Source organism: Puma concolor, chromosome A3, assembly GCF_028749965.1.
Source record: "Puma concolor isolate L17-30 chromosome A3, mPumCon1.1.hap2, whole genome shotgun sequence".
In the NCBI taxonomy this organism is placed as follows: Eukaryota; Metazoa; Chordata; class Mammalia; order Carnivora; family Felidae; genus Puma; species Puma concolor.
The window spans coordinates 133,415,637-133,437,987 of record NC_141669.1 but is presented as its reverse complement, the minus strand read 5'-3'; the positions used below and the strand labels follow the sequence as shown (position 1 = coordinate 133,437,987).

Below are 22,351 nucleotides of genomic sequence, written 5' to 3'. Positions count from 1 at the left end.
TGTCTCCCTCTCTCTCTCTGACCCTTCCCTGCTTCAGACTCTGTGTCTCCCCTCTCTTTCTCTGCACCTCTCCAGCTCATGCTCGCACTCTGTCTCCATCAAAAATAAATAAACTTAAAAATAAATTTTATAGGGGCGCCTGGGTGGCGCAGTCAGTTAAGCGTCCGACTTCAGCCAGGTCACGATCTCGCGGTCCGTGAGTTCGAGCCCCGCGTCAGGCTCTGGGCTGATGGCTCAGAGCCTGGAGCCTGTTTCCGATTCTGTGTCTCCCTCTCTCTCTGCCCCTCCCCCGTTCATGCTCTGTCTCTCTCTGTCCCAAAAATAAATAAACGTTGAAAAAATAAATTTTATAATGTGCATTGCCTCTCAACCAATAGTTTAAAAAAAAAGTCTACTATGTATTAGGCAATGATAACTAATAGTGAACCATGCCTCCCCCCCAGCCACCAAACAAATAAACACAAAACCTGCCCTTGTGGACCTTAATTTATGGTGGCAGTATAAAGAAGACAGTAAGAAATAACCAAATAAATATACATGTAGTGGTAAGTACTGAAGAGAAAAATAAAGAGAGTAAAGAGAGATGGGTAGGGTGTGTCAAAGGATTCCATTTTATTATTTTTTTAAAGAGTTTATTTATTTATTTTGAGAGAGAGACAGAGCAAGAGAGAGCAGGGGAGGGAGAGGGAGAGACAAAATCCCAAGCAGGCTCCACGCTATCAGTGAGGAGCCCGATGTGGGGCTTGAACTCACGCCCCGTGAGATCACAACCTGAGCTGAGATCAAGAGTTAGACACTTAACCGACTGAGCCACCTAGGTGCCCCAGGATTCTATTTTAAGTAAGAGATCAAGGAACAGCCTCCCTTAGGGGAAGAATTTGAGCAATGACCTGAACAATGTAAGGAAATGAGCGATGTGGATATTTGCAGGGAGAGCATTCCAAGAAAAGGAAAGAACAAGTTCAAAGGTAGAGTGGGTGGCATGCACTCAGGAAAGCAAAGAGCCCAGGGTGCCCATAGCAGAACAGAGGGCGATGGGGGAACTGAGCAGATGAAGTGAAACAGGGGGCAGGGCGTCAAATCTTGTGACGGTTTAGACTTGCCTGGAGGGGCACCTGGGTGGCTCAGTGGGTTGAGCATCCAACTTCGGTTCAGGTCATGATCTCATGGTTCACGAGTTAGAGCCCCACGTCAAAACTTTGCACTCATGGTACAGAGCCTGCTTCAGATTCTGTGTCTCTCTCTCTCTTCCTGCCCCTCCCCCACCCATGATCTCTTTCTCCCTCCCTCAAAAATAAATAAACATTAAAAAAATTTTTTTAAACAAAAACAAAAATGAAGACTTGGCTGAGGGTTTTGCCTGGAGTACCGTGATGTGATATTTTGAATAGACTCTAGAGGGCCGGGCATTAGGGAGCCCCATGGCTTAGACCACAGTGGTAGCAACATGGTTGTGAGAACGTCTGGAGTCTATCCATGTTGAACACAGAGCCAACACCACTTGCTGACTAATTGGATTTGGGGAGTTCCTATAAAGTATTCCTCACTCGTCCTCTTTCTTCTCTTAGGCATGGGAAGGTCTGTAAGCAAAGCATAGCCTATTTCTTTATTTTTCTACATTAAGCATAGGGGATGGTGAGGAATCAGGTATTTCTGGCTGTATCTGGAACTCTACCAAAACAAGAAAGGACTGATCAACATTAGCGGTCACACACAGTAACTAGACAGGACAAGAGTCGGATGGTGTCTTAGTCCTTCTGAGCTGCTGTAACAAATTCCTACAGATGGAGTGGCTTGTGAACAACAGAAACTTGTTTCTCACAGCTCTGGAGGCTGGGAAGCCCAATGGAGAGGCACCGGCAGATTCAGCGTCTGGCGAGACCCCACTTCCTGGTTCACGGATGGCTGTGTCCTCACATGGAAGAAGGAAGGAGGCAACTCCTTGTGGTCACTTTTATAAGAGCACTAATTCAAATCATGAGGGCTCTACCCTCATGAGCTAACCACCTCCCAAAGGCCCCATCTCCAAACATCATCACATTGGGGGCTAGGCTTCAACACATGAATTTTGGGGCAACATAAACATTCTACCATACGCTGGCAGATGCTGAATTGTAAAGTTACAGACAGGCTGAGGTTCTCAAGAGAAGGCTGAGGCATAGCCACAACTTCTGGCCAGCTAGGAGATGAGGCCTTTAGATAATCTTGTTAATTATAATGAAGAATGATAAAGAGAACAGTCAACCATGGTAGGGCATCTGGTCACCAGGGTTTGATGATCTGAAAGGTGGAGAGAAGGTATCAGTGCCAGTTAAGGAAGGGAAAAAATGGAAAAGACTCTGCTTTTGTCCTATAGCTAAACCAAACCCCGCCTTGGGCATTCTGAGTTTCCTTTAAGGCAAGGCCTCTCAAGTGAAAATGAAGCAATCCATTTCTGTATCATTGTTCGCCATCTTGTTTTTAGGTAGACAATGGATACATGTGGAATAACTGGGACCTAATACATCTGGTCCAAAATGTCTGCACACCAGTAGCTTCTGGCGTTCCAGAAATTGTGAGATTGGCTCAAGATTATTTGCCAGCATTCAAAGGTATGCTATCAATGGCTTCAGGGATCACTACTCCTAACTAATAGATTTGCAACTCAACAACTCTTGCCTAAGGACACAAACCATTATCCGAAATAGTGGAAATATCTGGCATATGGAACATAAATGGTGGGGGAAATTCCAGGTTCATAAAGAGGTTTCCTTCTGTTCTCCCTTATAGAGAATGTAGGCTGGGAATGAAGTTGACCTTGGAATACGGAACTCTGTGATGAGACGGTGAGGAAATGGAACACATGGAAAATGCTACTGTTGACTCCTTTCCCTACTTATCCCAAAGTCTTGCTCTGTGCTTTTTCTTTCCTTATGTATGTACAGATGTGCCTATAAAGCATATGCTTTATTTCTCTAAATTGAGAAGGAATACAGCTTGCCCTATGGCTTTTCATTATTGGATAAACCAAGGTGTCAACATAGGCCCTTAATAAGATCTTGTAAAGTCATCACCTGTGGAGAATCTGCATTAAAAAGGGAAGATTATCCACTCTCCTTCACCTATAACCAAATTTCTGTGCTAATGAATCTACTGGTTGCACGTAAAATTTTAAATGGCCAGTAGACTCACTCCTGATAAAAGCTCACCGAAAAAGGAAACGAATCTCAAGATAGAAAACTAACACAATTAAAATGCTCTATCATAACAATGAACATAATTCCTCTGTAGACAAGAATAGTATTTTCCAAACATGGAAATAACCAGCCCCTTGGGGAAAAAGAAGTTAACCATGCATTTTTTTTACATATTTCCATGAAAAGAGAAAATACAGAGGCTGCCCACTAACAAGGGCCATGAAGAACATTGCCCTGTGGAGGGAAAGACAGGCCTAATTTATAAATCCAAGTATGCCTTTTTTTTTCCTTCACTTGCTACTTCTGAAGTATGTATTTTAATACACAATTACTATTCTTAGTGAGGAGACCTCACTACCACTATTTAAACTGCAGAGCTGGGGGTTCTCGGGTGGCTCAGTTGGTTGAGCATCCAACTCTTGGTTTCGGCTCAGGTCGTGATCTCATAGTTTGTGAATTCGAGTCCGGCATCGGGCTCTGCACTGACAGTGTGGAGCCTGCTTAGGATTCTCTCCCTCTTTCTCTGCCCTTCCCCTGCTCACTCTCTCTCTCAAAATAAATAAATAAACTTAAAAAAAGTTAAGAACGAACAAAAGATAAACTGCAAGTCTGAATTAAATTTAGTCATCAAGCTTAAAAAAATAAACTAATGAGTAGAACTTCCTCTTCCTTCACCAACCCATTTTCCAGGTTCCTCTCCTCCCTCCACATCACTGAATGAGGATCTAATCTGCATCAGGGCACTAGATGTGCTAAAAGCACAGAGACCTTGTCTTTACCCTTAAAGGGGCTTCAACATTGGGAGTTGAGTTTACTATGCAAATCGAGCATTTACAAAAGAACTTGGTAAATTCTACAGTAGAGATTGGAAAGCATCAACAAATAGTAGGAAACCAGAAGAGTGACTTTACATTAGTCAATTACTTTAAACAATTAACAAGTAGATAGTAACTTAAAGATGTTTTGTCCTTGGGAAAAGCCTTATTTGCACCTTTGTTAAATAATCTCAACAAGTCTTCAGATTCAATGAACTCAAGTTTACCTACTTCTGAACAGATTTCTAGAAAGTTACAACAATCAAGTTTTACCTTATGGTAACACCTAAAATATGCAGCACGTTCATCAGAAAATTTCTCCAGTCTCTTTGGACCTTTGCTTGAAGCTTTCTTGAATACTAGCCAGCATCGCTGATATATCTGGAAGGAAATACAAAGACAGAGTTCAGCATCAGTGACTCAGATATCACTTACATTTGCATTTAAATGTTTTCTCTTTGATGTTTTCACCTGTAAAGTATTCATAAGCCGTAAGTGTGATGCTACTTTGGGAAAATAAAAATTTTAAACCCGAAATTGTTTCCACAACAGGTGTATTATGTCATTCATTTACTGGAATCAAATGAAAATGAGTATTTGAAAGCAAATTTCTTAACATTTCAATAACAGTATCAGTAGAAACATTTCAGGAAAAGTCCCAGAGATAAAAATCTCAAATCAGCGCAAATAGCATAGGTATTCATGGCATGTGCTCTCATTTCAAATGCAATTAAATATGGAACTCATAGGCCCAATATATGCTGAAGGTTTCACTGACAGTCCAACAGAAAGCCCTTATATGTCATATGACAATCCTCACAACTGATGGTCAGGAGTGGGCCAGACACTGGACTAACTAATAAATGACTGATTAACACCAACCAGATTCTCCCTCAGAAAATCCAACCCAGAGGCTTAAAGATTACTCAGACTGAAGAGCAGTCTGAGTTAAGAGGTCAATACTCATAGGTTATAAACTGAGGTTGGTGACCATGTTGGATCATGTGCCTGACAGGTAGGCAGTGGAACCTGGTCCAGAGAACTAGGTGATTGCTACTCCAGGCAGAAGAGACATTTTAGTTCTCTGTCATCTTTCTGCTGCTGACTTTGTGATCTAGCCCTTCCCTTGATTTTCTTAGAAACCATCTTCCCCACCGTCAACAGCACTCTTAATTGACAGAGGCTGAATGGAGTTCTGATTCTAGCAACCAAAGCTTCCCTGATTAAAATAACCAGTATATACTAAACGAGACACCAAAATTTCAGTCATGCCACAGAGAGGAAAGTGCAAAGAGCTAATGAGTATACGAACAACAATGTTCTCCAAAAGCAAAATAAAATGAGATGTTTTAACCTAAAAATTAATAAGGATTCATATTCATCGTAATATTCACTGATGGAAGAGATCTGAGTGGCACTCTTCTACTCTGCTGGTGACCTCTAAAGGCAATTTGACAACAGATATAAAGAACCTGAAGAGACTAAGAATCTATCCTAACGAAAGAGCCCAAATGCAGGCCAACACTGAAGGAGGAATTCTGCATTCAAGGGCAGACAGGTGGGTAACTACTCAATCACAGTTATCTCCCTGATCCTTAAATCATCTTCTAAGTATGTACCATATTTAGGTGGTTTTGTATAGTCAACCCATAAATGAATTTTATGCACTACGAAGTTTAAGAACCTTGGAGCTAGTAAGAAGAAAAAAAGTCCACATAAAACATTTGGTCATTCAAACCATACTCCATTGAAAATGCATCCTACTATTTTATTAGTAACTGGCAGATGGATGAAGAATTCAGGTTTGCTACTATTTATCCTCAATGCTGAGTAGATTCCATTTCTCTCTGCTCACTGGGTGAACTAAACATTCATTAATCGTTTTGTTTGGGATAGTAAAAAGAAAATGAAATCCACTCCACTTTGAAGTTTTGCTCTGAACACAGAGGGTAAGATGTGTGCCTCAGCCTGCTGAATGTATAATATAATCCTAGCATTATTATTTATAATAACAATAAATAGAATAATATATATAATACACTATGTGCCACCAATAATGTGTATGTTATCTATCTATAAGGATAACATAGGTATTTCATTTGAAACAAATTTCAGAAGGAATTTCCAATGACATGAGAAAGTGCATAAAAGTGGGGTTTTCTGGCTTGTTTTTGTTGTGTTTAATAAAAATTAATATTGCAAATTAAATGAAAGAGAACTGTTATTTCCTAAATATCCAGAGGTATCAGTAAAATAGTGCAATTAAAATCAGTTATTGGCTTTCATCTTGCACAGTCACTGAACTTAAGAGATGTAAAAACATGGAGACAGAAGTGGAAAAGCAATTTAGTGGAGAAAGGTACACTTTTAAACAAATGGCACTGGAATAATTGAACATCCATAGGAATAAAAAAAAAAAGTACACACACACACACACACACACAAACACCTTAACCTAAAACAATCACCTTAAACAAAAATAAACTCAAATGGACTTAAATATAAAACAAAACTATAAAACTTTAGGGGAAAAAAGTGTTTGGGATCATCATCTGGACAAAGAATTCTTAGACTGCATACCAAAAGCACAATCCATAAAAGAAAAGCTTGCCAATTTGTACTTCCTCAGAACTTAAAATTTTTGCTCTGTGAAAAACTGTCAAGAGGATGAAAAGACAAGTTACAGAATGGGAGGAAATATTTGCAAACTGCATATCTGACAAAGGATTAGTATCTAGATATATAAAGAACTCTTAAAATTCAATAGTAAAGAACCAAACAATCCAATTACAAAACAGAAGTTAAAAAAAATGTTTATAAACATACATTTCACCAATAAGGAAGCACAGATGATGAAGAAGCACATGAAAAAAATGTTCAATATCATTAGTCATCAGGTAAATGTAAATTAAAACCACAGTGAAATATCACTACACATCTCTCAGATTGGCTGAAATTAAAAAAAACGATAATACCACCAACCAAATGCTGAAAAGGATATAGAGAAGTTAGGTGTCTCATACTTTCCTGGTGAAAATGTAGAATGATACAAGAACTTTGAAACACAGCTGGGCAGTTTCTTTAAAAACTAAACAAGCAACATAACCCACAGTTGCTTTCTTTTTTTTTTTTTTTTTTCAACGTTTATTTTTGGGACAGAGAGAGACAGAGCATGAACGGGGGAGGGGCAGAGAGAGAGGGAGACACAGAATCGGAAACAGGCTCCAGGCTCCGAGCCATCAGCCCAGAGCCCGACGCGGGGCTCGAACTCACGGACCGCGAGATCGTGACCTGGCTGAAGTCGGATGCTTAACCGACTGTGCCACCCAGGCGCCCCCACAGTTGCTTTCTTAAGAATCCATCCCAGGGAAATGCAAACATCCCCGCCCCCCCTCCCCCCCCCACACACACAATGTGAACATAAATGTTCATAGTAGCTTGATCTGTATCAGCACAAAACTGGAAGCACCCATATATTCTTCAACGTGCTAATGTGGTACATCCATATCATGGAGCACTTCTTAGCTCTAAAAACAATTTAACTAGCAATATTGCAACAATTTGAATGAGTCTTCAGATAATGATGCTGAGCAGGTCAGGGGGTGGGTGGAGGGGACTGAAATCCAAAAGGTTACATACTGTAGGACCGCATTTATAGCATTTTTTAATGACAAAATGACAGAAATGGAAAACAGATCCATGATTGTCAGGGGCTGGGGACGGGAAGTAGCTTTGTCGACAAAAGGGGAACATAAGGGATCCCTGCAGCAATGGAATTGTCCTGTATCCTGACTGTGTTAATGTCAATATCTTGGCTATGATGTTGCATGATAGCTTTGAAGATGTTACCAATCAGTAAAACTGGGGAAAAGGTACAGGATCTTTGCGTAATATTTCTTACAACTGGATGCCAATCTATAATTATCTCAAAATGAAACACTTAAAATTTTTTCAATGGAAAAATGTAGAGATATTTAAGCAAAATCTTAAAATGACAACCTAATCTAATAGCATTTATCTACATTTGCCAGTTTTCTTTCTGTTGCTATCCGACCACAATCTAATTAACCAATGGACTAAGGAACTTTAAGAAGCCAAGTTGTAAGAGCCATTGATTGGTAAGAGTTCGAACACAAAATCCTTTTCAGGGTAAAGACCCGCACCATGAAAATTAACATTTCCAGTGGTGTGGTTGACACACAGAAGTCTTACCAACATCTCACTCATGTCTGAAGAATGGATGAGACAACTGTCTCCCTTAAAATTTGGCCACCACAAGAAGACTGTAACTACAGTGGGGATAAATGTCACTCTGTCCAAATATAGGGTATGGAAAACAGGCTGTTATTCTACTATTGGCAACCCCTTTCTTTTGTACGTACCTCTGAAGATGTTTTAGAAATTGAGCATGCCTTAGGTATGCAAGAAATACGTCCACTGTATCAAAACTGTTTTCACCAAGAAAGATACGTAAACACATTTCCTAATTATGCCTCAACTTTCAGACTCACTCTTGAATGACTCCACTCCTAAGATTCTTTTATACTCGATCATCTTCTTCACAATTGTACCAGTAGTTTCCTGGCTTATGTCCAGAGGTTGTTGAATGGAAGCTAAAGACTCCTCAATTTCAGCATGCCGAAATCCCTCGGGGGATTTCTGTTTTTTCATTTTTTGTTTTTCTTCTGTTTTGTTAAGAAGTAAGGACAATGTCACGAATAACTGCAAAAATACTATTCTCTAAATTCACACGCAACTACTGGTTGGGGCATTGCCATTGGAATAGATTGCATCACGGTTCTTAGGGAGAGAAGGAAAATCTGAATTTGGTTTATGAAAAGGAAGGTCGGGATTTTGCGACATGCAAGCACATGGTACAAAACGAATGCAAAAGTTGAGAATAATCGTGCAATCAAGGCCATTTGCTAATCCGCTCTCCATCACACACCAGTGATTCTCAGAGCTGGTCCAGCATCACTCAAGATAATTGTTAATTATGTAGATTCCTAGACATTAGCCAAGGTCTACTGACTCAGAACCTCCTGGGGTGGGGCTAGACAAATTTGCTCTTTAACATGTTCCCCAGGTATTTTATTTGTAATTTGCAAACCAAGGCCATAAATATTCATAAAGGCTCAGACAACACAATGCTTCCCACTTGGGATTGCCAACCAAGAGCTCTCCAACAAATGCTCCGCGATGAGGGCCTCGGAGATGTGTACTTTCCCACAAGTGGCGCTGAGGCCTTTGAAGTGGCCTCAGGCAGCGGAGTGAGATGCTGTCTGGAGGAGAAGAGAGACACAGAAGCAGAAACAATTCTGTTAAGCTTTGGTGAACTCTCAACTTCACCGCCAAACACTCTCAGTCCTAAGAGCCCTGGAAAAGCCCCTGGTACCTGAGGATTGAAAACTTACCCTGAATGGGGTGCCTGGGTGGCTCAGTCGGTTAAGCGTCCAACTTTGGCTCAGGTCACAGTCTCACGGTTCACGGGGTGGGACAACACACTGTCCTCTCTCTCTCCCTCCTTTTCTGCCCCTTCCTTGCTTGTGCTCTCTCGCTCTCGCTCTCACTCTCTCTTTCTCAAAATAAAGTAATAAACTAAAAAAAAAATTTTTAAACCTTACCCTAAATATCTCAGCATTGTTTAAAGGGAATGGAATAGGCCTCACCGCACGTGGTAACGTGTGACTAGCTGGAGTAACACACAGACATTGTGAAAAAGATGACAATTTGAGAACAACCCCACGCAGGTTTCGTTTTTCCGTAAAATTAATTCATTCAACCATCTCCATATTTTATATAACACATCTACTTACCATCTGTGGTACTTTTTTTACTTAACATTTTTCTTTCAACTGGTTTTTAACTAAATTTTTTTTATTTAAAAGAGGAAACTTTTATCCCAACAATAATAGCTATGTGTAGTTCTCACTACCCATAAAGAACAGATAATCCTAACGATAAACACACTGTTAGAAAACCGGATGACGGAATAAGTCCCATGGTGAAGTATCCTGCCTCCTGTGCATCAAGGATTCATAATCTCAGCACTAGTGACATTTTAGGCAAGGTGATATTTTTTTAAGTTTATTTATTTATTTTGAGAGAGAGAGAGAGACACAGCGTGAGTGGGGGAGGGGCAGAGAGAGAGAGGGAGACAGATGATCCCAAGCAGGCTCTGCACTGCCAGCGTGGAGTCTGATGCAGGACTCGAACCCACAAAACCGTGAGATGGTGACCTGAGCCAAAACCAAGTGTTGGACGCTTAACCGACTGAGCCACCCAAGCGCCCCGGCAAGGTGACTTTTTATAGTGGGCTGGGGGTGGGGAATCCTGCACACTTAGGATGTGGCTGTTTAGCAGCATCTCTGGCCTCTGTCAAACTCCCCCCATCCAGTTGGCAACCAAAATTATCTCCAGAAATTTCCAAATGTCCCCTGGGGAGCAAAGTCAGATCCACTCCTACAGATGAATGTACGCTGATCTATGATTGCACTCTTGAAAAATATGAGGCTTTGTGAATATCTTCCAAGTTCCGGATTTGGACCAGTTAATCCGCACAAGCCACTGCTGAACCTAAAAAGATAAGTACATCACACAGTTCTGACAACCTGGGTGGATAGACACGAGATTAGCAGTTATGTGACAATTTCCTTAGTGTGCACTTGCTAGCTGTTGGTGGTGGTTTTAGGACACCTAATTTTCAGCCTTAATTGTCACCAGCCCATATATGATTTGTTCTATTTTTTCCCCATTGTCTTTCCTTGCTTTAAAACTGGGTATCTTTAATAATTGCTAAGCCCTGGTTTCAAATCTCTGACGCTTTTACCAGTTTCTTCCCCTAACAAAGAACAGTCTGGCAAATTCACCGAGATTTCCAGTGCCAAAAAGCAGCTGAAACAATTAAGAATTTGAGTTCCTAATTCTTTTTTTTTTTTAATTTTTTTTTAAACGTTTATTTATTTTTGAGATAGGGAGAGACAGCATGAACAGGGGAGGGTCAGAGAGAGAGGGAGACACAGAATCTGAAACAGGCTCCAGGCTCTGAGCTGTCAGCACAGAGCCTGACGTGGGGCTCGAACTCACGGACCGCGAGATCATGACCTGAGCCGAAGTTGGAGGCCTAACCGACTGAGCCACCCAGGCGCCCCGAGTTCCTAATTCCATTAGCAGTCCAACACAATGAGTTGAACAACAGCGTCACAAATTAAACTTCTGGAGGATGCATGGACAGTTATAAAGGTAAGAGAAAGCAAATCTTGGTCACAACAGTTCTGTGAAATGGAAATTATATACTGCCTCCGTGTATACTCAAGAAGCAGCAGAAGGCCTAAGTAAGATGTGACCATTTAGGTCTCTGTGGTCTATTCCAAGCATTAACAAACTTTTTCTGTAAAGGGCCAGGGAGAGTAAATATTTTCGTCTTTGATGATCACAGATATTTGTTGGAGCTACCTAACTCTGTAATTATAGCATCAAAGTAGCCATAGGATACGTATAAGTGAATGGTGTGGATGTCTTCCAATAAAACTTTCTTTAAAAAGTCAGGAAGCAGGCCCGGCTGCAGTTTGCCAACCTCCATATTTCTCAACTGTTTAAGCTCATGTTACTTTTTGATGAACATTAAAATCTGTTTGACATGTCCCTGTTGAGTGAAAGAGAGGAGGGAATGTACCCCAGGCGAGAATCTCTATATAATCCACATCTCCCCATCGGCCCAAGTTTCACTTCCATAAAATTATGTTACAATGTTGACCTGATGCTTTTTCTACGCCCTCCACCACACTTCGTGTCCTGTCCACCGTCCAAGATTCGCTACTCTACAATGAATTCGGATGCTGTCCTGAAGAGAGCTCTCACGTGCACAGACACAGTGTCCCATCTCTAGCCCTGGCATATAGTTAGCTTTTGCCAATTATCTTTTTCTATGATGTCAAGGAACGCTTCGGGAAGAAGAAAAGGTCGGTTTTCCATTTTGTCAACACCCCCTTTCTATAATCCTGTCGACTCTTCTCAAGCCCCACTCTTTATTCTCCAAACCACATGCCAGCCTTCCTGATACCCGTAACTACGTGGCTTGCACCAAGTGGAAAATAAACTCCAAGCAGCCAGGAAAAAAAAAAAAATCTACCCCCAGCCATACAATGCTAAATTAGCCTCACTTCTCACATAGTAACCCAATTTTTCCCTACTCTCCAAAACAAATCCAATACTCTGCTCATCCAGGATGTCAATATTAACACCTCAAACCAGCTAAACTTTCCCCCCATGCATTGCAGTGTGCCGACCCCTTTTTGTGTGTTCTTTCAATTAACTGTCCCCGACAGCCCTTAGGAAGCTATACTAGAAAAAAAGCCAAGATTTCAACCTTGGCTTGCCCGGCTCTGGAGAACAAGCGCCTAACCACTCCCCCGGGCGTCTCCCAGAGAAGTTGGACTTCTAGAGAGGCACAAACTTATGCTGAGGGTCGAGCCGTCTGTAAGAAATTTACTTTCAAGCTTCTCACAATCTAAAAAGAGAAACTGAGTTGTAACCATATGTTCTTTCATCTGGATGATGACTTTATAGCTTAGCTATTTCACAGTGACATCTGCATTTGTGGTGTTAAGGTCCCCAGCACCAAGGGCTCATCTCCAGTGATAATTTTTCAAGGACTGTGTTTGCAGCTGGAATCTTAACATCCTAATCTAGGATGCGAAGGTATCCTAGCAGTTTGTAAGAAGTGTTTGCTTTTAAAAGAATTCCACGCGCTCTCTCCTTAAGTGTCTAAGTATTCAGCATCCTTGACTGAAGTCCAGAAATCCAAATGTGCAAAGTATTTCTAACTACATTAGAAGTATCTCAGTTTTTCTCTGCCTTCCCTGCCTTGCTAACCTCCAGCCTCTCGTTCTCAGTTAGTTACGGCTGCAGTGAATGAACGTGTTGGCTAAGTGGCTTCCCGCTGGCATGTGCAGTCGCCTACCTGGGGCTAACCAGTCACTTCTCCAGAAGCCCCCGGCCCTCCACTTTGGCCGATGACACATGGCCAGAGTAACCGGCTGCCCTCCTACAGTCTTGGGCTCCCCTTGGACTTCAAGGTCAAGGAAATGCCACTATCCAAGGACAGCTCGACAGTCACAGGAAGTGGTACCAGATAATGCAGTCTGGAGGTCGAGAGGAAGAGCCTTTAAATAAGACCAAAAGGGGTGGGAATCAGCCAAACAGACAATTCACCTTCTGTCCTGCCTGCCAGTGTCTGCAAAATTCTTCCACCCCGAGAACTTTGACCTGGATGGTCTCCGAGACCCAGCAGGTTGCAACTTTCCAGTCCTACAAAGGACCCTATCATTATGGGATTTCAGAAGGTGACAGACGAAGTGTATAAAAGGAGTTCTTTCGCATCTTTCATAACTTGTAGGCTGCTACCTACAAGATAGCTTACTAAAAATAATGAGCTGGTTCGGAATTATGTATTTTATAAAGGGAAAAACATTTTAATGAGTAAACAACCTGATTCCGTGCCTATCATTTACATATACCTTTACTTGTAAGGAAAGAAATGCTAATTGGGAGAAGACTTCACGGTGGGTAGCAAGGTACATTTTAAATTCATTGCAAAGAGAAGTACCAGCAAGAACAGGATAATTAATCATAAAATAAAATTTGTACAAAGAGGATTAAAAATACTTAAAAAGCACCCACAGGCAATAAATTAGCTATGTCAATCCTTTGCTGATGGTGAGGTAAATTAGCACAGTCTTTCTAGAGGCAGAATTATGCCTACCCTTTGACCTGGAAACATTACTTCCAGGAACTTTCCCCCTAAGGGAATAATTAAGGAAATATGCCAACATAGGGGAAAAAGGTTCTTCCACATAAAAACTGAAACACTCTGAATGTTCCAGGGGCTGATTTAATTCATTATGGCATATCTGTAAACTGGAAATTGCTATCATTAAAAATGATACTGTAACAGTATGTATACCATAGAAAATGCTATTAGTAAATTATTAAGTTTAAAAAGTAGGTTATTCCTGCTTTTTAATCTGTTTCTACTCCAGTATATACATATTCACTCAACAGATAGGGCCCAGGGGCTCAAGCAAGAAGATTGTGGGCTATACTTGACTCTTCCCCACTATTTCTCATTCTCTCTCTCTCTCTCACACACACACACACACACACAATTATTGGGAAAAATGTCTGTTTTAATGGAAAACTGTGCATTCTATAGCATACACACCACTAGGGTTATCTGCCTCTGATTCTGTGGGCGCTATTCTACATCTAAATTGTAGATAACTCATAGAAACGCAACATAATTCTAGTCCAGGAAGAGGCATCTGTCCCGTTCAGAATAGGTTCAACCGACTTCCCTCCCCCACTGCCAACAACCCTGATCTCACGCTGCCAGATATAGAAATGTGTGGGTTCTTCAGGTTACCCTTTAAACTACTCATAATATTCTGCATTATTCCTTCATTTAACTAATGAGTTAAAGCAGAATTTGTAACATGTTCACTCCTCATCTGTATGACAGTCGTGATATTACCTGTTTTGGAAAGCCATCTTTGAACACAATCCAGCAACCCGAGCCCTGTGTACTTTCCTTCTAGCAAAGCCTGGAATGTCCTCAGTGCTCTGCTGGGGACCGCCACCCTAACCTGAGTCACCATCATCCGAGTTCTGAGATTCCCTGCTTCCTTTTTGGCTGCACTTCATTCCGTTTCCTACACTGCTTCTGGGGTGATCTTTAAAACCCTAACCTGACCACATCGATCCACTGTTTAAAGCATTCTGTGGCTGCCTGTTGCCTGTGGGTAAAAACCAAAGAAAGTCTTAAGACATTCCAGCACCTGCAAGACCCAGAGCCTCCCTACCGCGTTGGCCTTATTTTGAGGCTTTCTTCCTTTATACAACCTTCACTTGTCAATATGCAGATATGCATATTTTAGTAAGCACCGAACAAGTAATATGTGACTTAAATAAATTCTCATGGAATCAATATCCGCCACAAATGTTCTCGTCACCAAGGAACCCCTCCGGTTGTCAGTACAAAGCCAGCCGGTGTCGGGGGAACCAACACTGAGAGAGTTATGTGCCCCTTGACTTCCCCCTCCAATTCTTCTCTGTTCTCCAGATCTACCAGGTGGGAGGGAGACGAGGAGTGAGGAAGAGGAAGAGGAAGAGGAACAAAAGAACTGTCTGAAGAAGCCATAAGCACTTCAAATCATTTATGTGGCTTTTATTTATTTATTTTTTTAATCAATGCATGCTAATACTTATCGGAACCACTAAAAGAAAACTGAAGGATAAGTTTTCCAAACCGGTCTTAAAAGCCGTAATGAAAAGAGAAAGTAAGACAACACAGAAAAGGAGATCAAAAGGAGTAATACGGATAAAATAAAAAGCAGAAGGTAAGATAATGGAAATAAACACAAATACAGCAACCGTATATTTACTTTTATTTTTAACTAACCTTTTAGGGAAAAAAGCCAAACTATTCTAAAGAAATGCTGTGGGCGCCTGGGTGGCTCAGTCGGCTAAGCGTCCGACTTCAGCTCAGATCACGATCCCGCGGTTTGTGGGTTCGAGCCCCAAGTCTGTGCTGTCGTGCAGAGCCAGAGAGACTGCTTCGGATCCTGTAGCCCCCTCTTTCCCTGCCCTTCCCTGTGCTCTCTCTCTCTCTCTCTCTCCTTCGCTCTCAAAAAATTAAATAAAATATTTTTTAAAAAATCTTTTAAAAATGACAGAAAATCTTAGCTGCTGTATGGGCATCACTGGGTGCTGAAATCAATCATTAATTCATCGGACAAATATTTACTGGGCCCCTACCCCTGCCAGGCACTGACTGGGGGTTGCAGCTGTAAACAAACGGGAAAGGAACCACTGCCTTCACCGGGCTTACACGTCATGGATAAGACAACGGGATACATGCACATGCACACATGCGTCTTACAGGACACCGATCACGTCATAAGGAATTACGCACCCGGAAGAGTGGACAGAAATGGCCAGTGGTGAGCATTTTCAGGGGAATAATCAGGGGAATTCTCAGAGAAACTGTCACCTGAACGAACACCTAGAAGGGGCTGGAGAAGAGGGAGTAAACTGAGAGATACGTTTTGCCCATTTCTCCAGGCCAAAGAAACAAGTGGGTGTTGAGCAGAGACACCCGCAGGCAGAAGGAAGAACAAGGGAGCCAGTGGAAGTCCAGACAATTCCGGGATGGTGGCGGTGAGAGCAGGTCGGACTGTACAGGTCCCGTGATCTTCTGGGAAAGACTTTGGCTTTGTCCCCTGAATGATGAGAAGAGGGACGGGAAGGGATATGACCTGAGGTACGGTAAACAGACTGCAGGGGTCTGAAGGCAGAAGTAGGGAAACCACTGCGGGGCTGTCACCCAGTAAGCCATGCAGAAGGGAGTGGGGACCGGGGCCAGGACGGAAGTGAGGAAGGCAGGAGAAGTGGTCAGAATCAGGTCTGGATCTATTTGGAAAGCAGAAACAGCGAGATTCACGGGCGGCACTGGGTGTGGGGACAGGAAGGCAAGAGTCGAGGACGATTCCAAGATTTTTAGTTTGAGCAAGTGGGAGTACGGAGCTCCCCCGACCGAGCTCAACAAGCCTGCAAGGCCACCAGGGTTTGTAGAGACGATGTGGAATTTGATGATGCAGTGAGTTTGTTATGCCTGTTCAACATCTAGGTTTATATAAACATTACACTATCAAACATAACGAATAGGAAGTTATGTATACATTGTAGATATGAGCCTTTATAGATAAGATTTTATTCTATTTTTAAATGAAAAATACCATCTTTCCCATAGGGCTGCTCTCAGAACTGAATAAATCAGTGCATTTATTTTTGAAAGAGAGAGCATTAGTGGGGGAGAGGGACAGGGGATCTGAAGAAGCAGGCTCCCGCGCTAATAGCACAAGCCGGATGCAGGGCTTGAACTCACAAACCGCGAGACCATGACCTGAGCTTGGCTCAGTCTGACCCTCAGCCAACTGAGCTACCCAGGTGGCACCCCGAACTAGTGCATTTAAAGTGTTTCCATTGCTTGGGGAGCCCTCTAGAGCAGTCAGTGGCTCACTATATCTAGGTCTGCATGCAAACAAGGACAACACACATTTTGGTTCTTCATTTACTCATTAATTTTGCAATTATTGGGGCGCCTGGGTGGCTCAGTCGGTTGAGCCTCTGACATCGGCTCAGGTCATGATCTCATGGTTTGTGAGTTCGAGCCCTGCGTTGGGCTTTGTGCTGACAGGTCAGAGCCTGGAGTCTCCCTCTTTCTCTGCCCTCTCCTGTTTGCACTCTGTCTCTCTCCCAAAAATAAAAAAAATTTGGCGATTATTAACTGAGCATGTACTACATGCTAGGCCCTATCCCAACACTGAAGAAACGGCGGTGCACAGAGCACAGTCCACAAAGCATACTTTGTAGTGTGAAGAGACAGATCATTAGGTCTCCCGGCCCACAGCACAATGCCTGGCACGTGGTGATAATGATCACGGACAACATTTATGGAACAAAGTCATTTGGTAGCACGTACCCACTAAGTATTTGGTGGAGTTAAAAAAGAAATGATCTCATTGTGGCTTCCAAAGCCAGTTCCAGAGCAGTCTTTGAGTGATCGCCAAACCCAAATCACCAACACTAAGTTCCAGTTTCATAGCCTGGTCCTACAGAGTCCAACCGCGGCCACCTGGTTAGACCTCACCTCCCACCACTTCCTGCTTCACTCATGACACGCCCCCAAAATGTTACATGCCCTTCTGACAAAGGACGGGAGAACCTGCCACAACTTTCTTCCCCTTGCTGTTCACCTGGCTGCCTCCTTTCAACCTTCAGGTCTTCGGTGAAGTGTCTCTGTCACTTAACTATTACTGCAGAAGACTCACAACAGAGCTTAGCAGCTTCAAACGATAACCATGAATCATTCCTTATGGATACAATGGCCGATCTGACCTGGCTTTGTCTGTTCATCATGGATGGTCTCATTCACACACGAGCAGTCAAGTCTCGGATTTTCTTGACTTTGCGAGGGGTGACTCAGCTCCGTACCACGTGGTTCTTGGATTCTCCAAATGGTAGGCTGGGGCTTATTCTCCCAGAGCAAGCAAAAAGTCCAAAAGAAAGGGCAGAAAAATGTAAAAGTTTCTCATTTTTAATCCATGTCTCTATCTGGAGATAAGAGTAGAGTCACATTCCGTGGCAGCAGATACTAGAAAAATCCTGTATATTTCTGATCAGTTTCCCCCAAAGGTAACATCTTGAGAACGTTTAGTACTGTATCACAGCCAGGATGTTGACATCGATACAATCCAGGCACAGAACATTTCCTTTAAGACGAGGATCTTCATTTTGCTCTTTGATGGCCACACCTACTTCCTTCCTGTACAACCTCCTCCTTAAGCCTCATCTAATCCGCTCGCCATCTCTATCGTGTTGGCATCGCAAGAATGTTCTACAAATTCAGTCATTCAGCGTGTATCCTTTTGGGTTGGGCTTCTTTTACTCCGCATGCTTCTCTGAAGATTCATCTAGGTGGTAATATTCCACAGCATTGACGTACCACAGCTGGTTGAGCCATTTAGTCAATGGCTTCCTCTTTTGAGGAAGAGCTGGGTCTTTTTTAGCCTCCGGGTCTTTCTAAGAAAGCTGCTATAAACACTCACACACAGAGTTCTGAGGGAAGGGAAGTCGTCATTTCTTTGGGATAAACCTTATCACCCTTTACTCACGTTGACTTCTCTGGCTTATAATTATCTAAAAAAAAACAAAACTCTATGTACATCGAGAGCTACACCAGAACAGTGTTATAATTTTGGCTTCAATCATAAAATATGATTTAGGAAACTTAAGAAGGGAAGGAAAGCCTACCATGTTCACCCACATGTTTGTGTACCGAGTTCTTTCTTCTTTCCCAATGTTCCACCATTCCTTCTCTTATCCTTTCCTGTTTAGAAATCTTCCTTTAATTATTTTAGAGTAGATATGCTGGTGACAAATTCTCTTAGTCTCCCTTCATCTGAGAAGGTTTTGTTTCCCCTTCATTCTTGAAGGATACTTCGTAGGTGTAAGCTTCTGAGTTGATGGCTCTTTCTTCAGCATTTGACAAGTGAACGTCCTTGTGCCATATTTCCTGTCAGCCATGATTTCTTTTGAGTACTTTTTTGGTCCTACCTTCTTTCTCCTCTCCTGGGCGCAGATGCCACGACTGTTTGATCTTTTGTAGTATTTCCACGGGTTCCTGAAACTGTGAATTTTTTTTTCACAGTTGTTCAAACTGGGGAATTCCTGTTGTTCTATCTTTCCTCTCTCCCCTCCATAGTGCTGTTGAGCCCATCCACCAGATACTTTAATACTGCATCTTCTGTTCTAAAATTTCTACTTGGTTCTCCTCTCTATCTTATTTCTTTTGGGGAAGCTCTTTACTGAGACATTCTATTATTTTGTGTGTGTGTTTCAAGCATGTTTGTAATTACTCATTGGAGAATTTTCATTACGGTTTTTTAAATATCGTTGCCACATAAACCTAGCATGCCCGTCATCTCAGTGTCGACAACTACGCTTTGAAGTCTTCTTCATTCTTGGTACACCACGTACGTGTTGTTGTGGCAATGTGGATGTTTTGGGTGTTTTAAGTTTCTGGATCTTAATTAAACCTTCTATTTTAGCTGGCTTCCTCCAACCCCACTCTGATACGGGAAGGGGTGGGAGGTAGAATGTGCTTCCTTGTTACTGCTGTAGAAACCCAGCTTCCCTATTTGGGGTTGTTGATGCCTGAGGGGGCCCTTCATTACACTTGGGTCGGTGAGAGTTCTGTGTCCTCACACGATGTTCACGGACACTGCACTGGGAGTGGTCTCATTACTACTGGATGACAGTCAAAGTCCTGACTCTCTCACGGGCCTCCACTGACACCATGATGGGGGGGGGCGGGGGGTACTAATTACCGATGGATGGGGAAGAAGTCCTGGCTCCCGACTTGGCCTTCACAGATACCACCTCATAGAGCCCCATGTTACAGCTGAAGGGGATCGCAATATATGACTTTAAAATACGCCACTTTGGCATAGGATTATTTTGAGCGGAAGGCAAGTGGAAAACAATAGAGACAGGAAAAGCTGTCTGCCCTACCTCTTTCTGCCTAAGAGCAAGGCGTAAATTTCCCTTTAAAGGTGACATAAACCTGTATTTTAAAGGTGTTTCTGCATCTTGTCCCAGGAAGACCAGACAGCACTGAGATGAGTCTGAGATGAGTCAAACCTTACTACACAGCCCCAATCTACTCTACGTTTCCTAGTCACCTCTCCCCAAATTGTTACTCTCTGTTAAAATGGCATATAAGACTCCAGACTAACCACTTCTTTGGATCTTTACTTTTTCTGTGAAGTCCCCATGCATGTAAAAATAGCAATGACATTGGGATGTCTTTTCTCCCATAAGTCTTTTGTCAGCTTAATTCACAGTTCTCAAGCACAGCACTTAAGAGGGTATAAGAAAAGTTTGTACTCCTCTACCCAGTGTCACAAGGGCTTAAGTCTAGGATCCTTACTTAGCCTTTGCTGACACGGCTTGGCAAGTGGCCACAGTCTATTCCGTGGTGTCTGCCTAACATAGAGTAGTTATTTTCTAAAGGTTTTCTGCATTGCTAGGCTGCCTCATTTTCTGATCCTTTGGCCAGAAAAGAAAGGTTTTGCATTGGGGCATTTTTGCTTCACCTGTACCTACGGGCATTTCTGGGTTACTGGCGAGCTATGCCAGCTCCAAGTCTGGCAAGAAGAAAACCCAGGAAACTCATCGCGGTGCTGCTCCCGCGTCCTGAGGTCCCAGCCTGTCTGGCTTTCTCCATCTTTCAGGTCCTTAGGTTTGATTGACACGTAATGTCCAGGGGTTTTAGTGGTACTTAGCAGGAGAAGAGGAAAAGGCATGTGTGTTCGCCTGTCCCAGAGCAGAAGGTAAATGCTTTTTACAGCCTCTGTATAAAATGCTTTAAATAAGCCTCTGCTCATGTCGAGTTTGCTAATATTTCATCTCATGTGGTCAAAGAGGACAGACGGGACAATAAAGGTTCAGAGTAAAGGTCAGGGGAACAACTGAGACCATCGGTGCACACACAATCGACCTGAACGTCACCTCCTCAGAGCCACCTTCCCACCACCCAAATCTACAGCACGCCCCGCCCCCTCCGTCCCCCACGCACGCTCACTTCAAATCAGTATCTGAAATAATCCCCCTCATTGATCTGTCTGCATATTTACGGTCTGCCTTCCTCCCTGGAATGTAAGAAAAAAAATCATATTTTATATTAATTACTTTGAATCCTCAGGGCCTAGAAGAGCATTGGGTTCTCATTTCTTTATTTTGAATGACTGAGTGAATAAATGAATGGGGAAAAGCCACACTCAGAACTCAAAGAGATTTCCAGAATTTCATAATGGACCTGACATTTCCAGACAAGCCTTAACATCTATATGCGACAGACCGTTAAAAAAAAAAAAAAAAAAGCCCAAGTTATTTAGCATACAAACATGAAAATGATATCGAGAGGCAGTCTTTTATTTTTTATTTATTTATTTATTTATTTATTTAATTTTTTTTTTCAACGTTTATTTATTTTTGGGACAGAGAGAGACAGAGCATGAACAGGGGAGGGGCAGAGAGAGAGGGAGACACAGAATCGGAAACAGGCTCCAGCCTCCGAGCCATCAGCCCAGAGCCTGACGCGGGGCTCGAACTCACGGACCGCGAGATCGTGACCTGGCTGAAGTCGGACGCTTAACCGACTGCGCCACCCAGGCGCCCCGAGAGGCAGTCTTTTAAAAGAAACAATGACAAAATCATATTTTTTCCTAAAACTGTGCATTCCACAAAATGTTACCTTGTATGCCATGGAGAAAGACTCTAGTGGTTATCTGTCACATCAGTGTTCTCAAACATCAAGGGTTTTGTCCTAAAACCACAGAACACCAAGACGGTTCTATTTCCCTTATAGACTAAAGCAAATATATTCCTATAATTAGAAACAGGCTCTAACCAAACTGGAAAAAGATCTATCCACTATGGAAGAAAAAAAAAGTAGGGGTTTTCATGAAAAAATGCCTATTATGAAGTGAAGTTACTGTAATGATTTTCAGAAGGAAACATTTCGGCAACACTCACTCCTCCACATTATTGGGACAACAGTGAGTAGAAGTCATTCTGTGAGAGGGCTGAGTACAGAAAATTAGAGTGTCACGCTAAAAGAAAGGAAGGGAAATGAATTCCATGGTTGAGAAGGCACTCTTAAAAAAAAACAACAAAAAAACCCACAAGGAACAGATGTTGCCAGAAAAGGGCAGAATGGTGAGGAGTGATAGTCATGTG

At 42.4% G+C, this 22,351-nt stretch overlaps 1 protein-coding gene across 3 annotated transcripts in view; it reads right to left on the bottom strand.

Annotated features, from left to right (window-relative positions):
* DOK5 (docking protein 5) overlaps window positions 1-22,351 on the bottom strand; it is a 154,682-nt gene that overhangs the window by 77,976 nt on the left and 54,355 nt on the right. For all 3 annotated transcript variants that reach the window (XM_086702530.1, XM_086702531.1, XM_086702532.1), the window contains one exon: window positions 4,265-4,372. In XM_086702530.1, coding sequence (XP_086558656.1) covers window positions 4,265-4,372 — 108 coding nt within the window. The remainder of the gene's footprint in view (window positions 1-4,264; window positions 4,373-22,351) is intronic.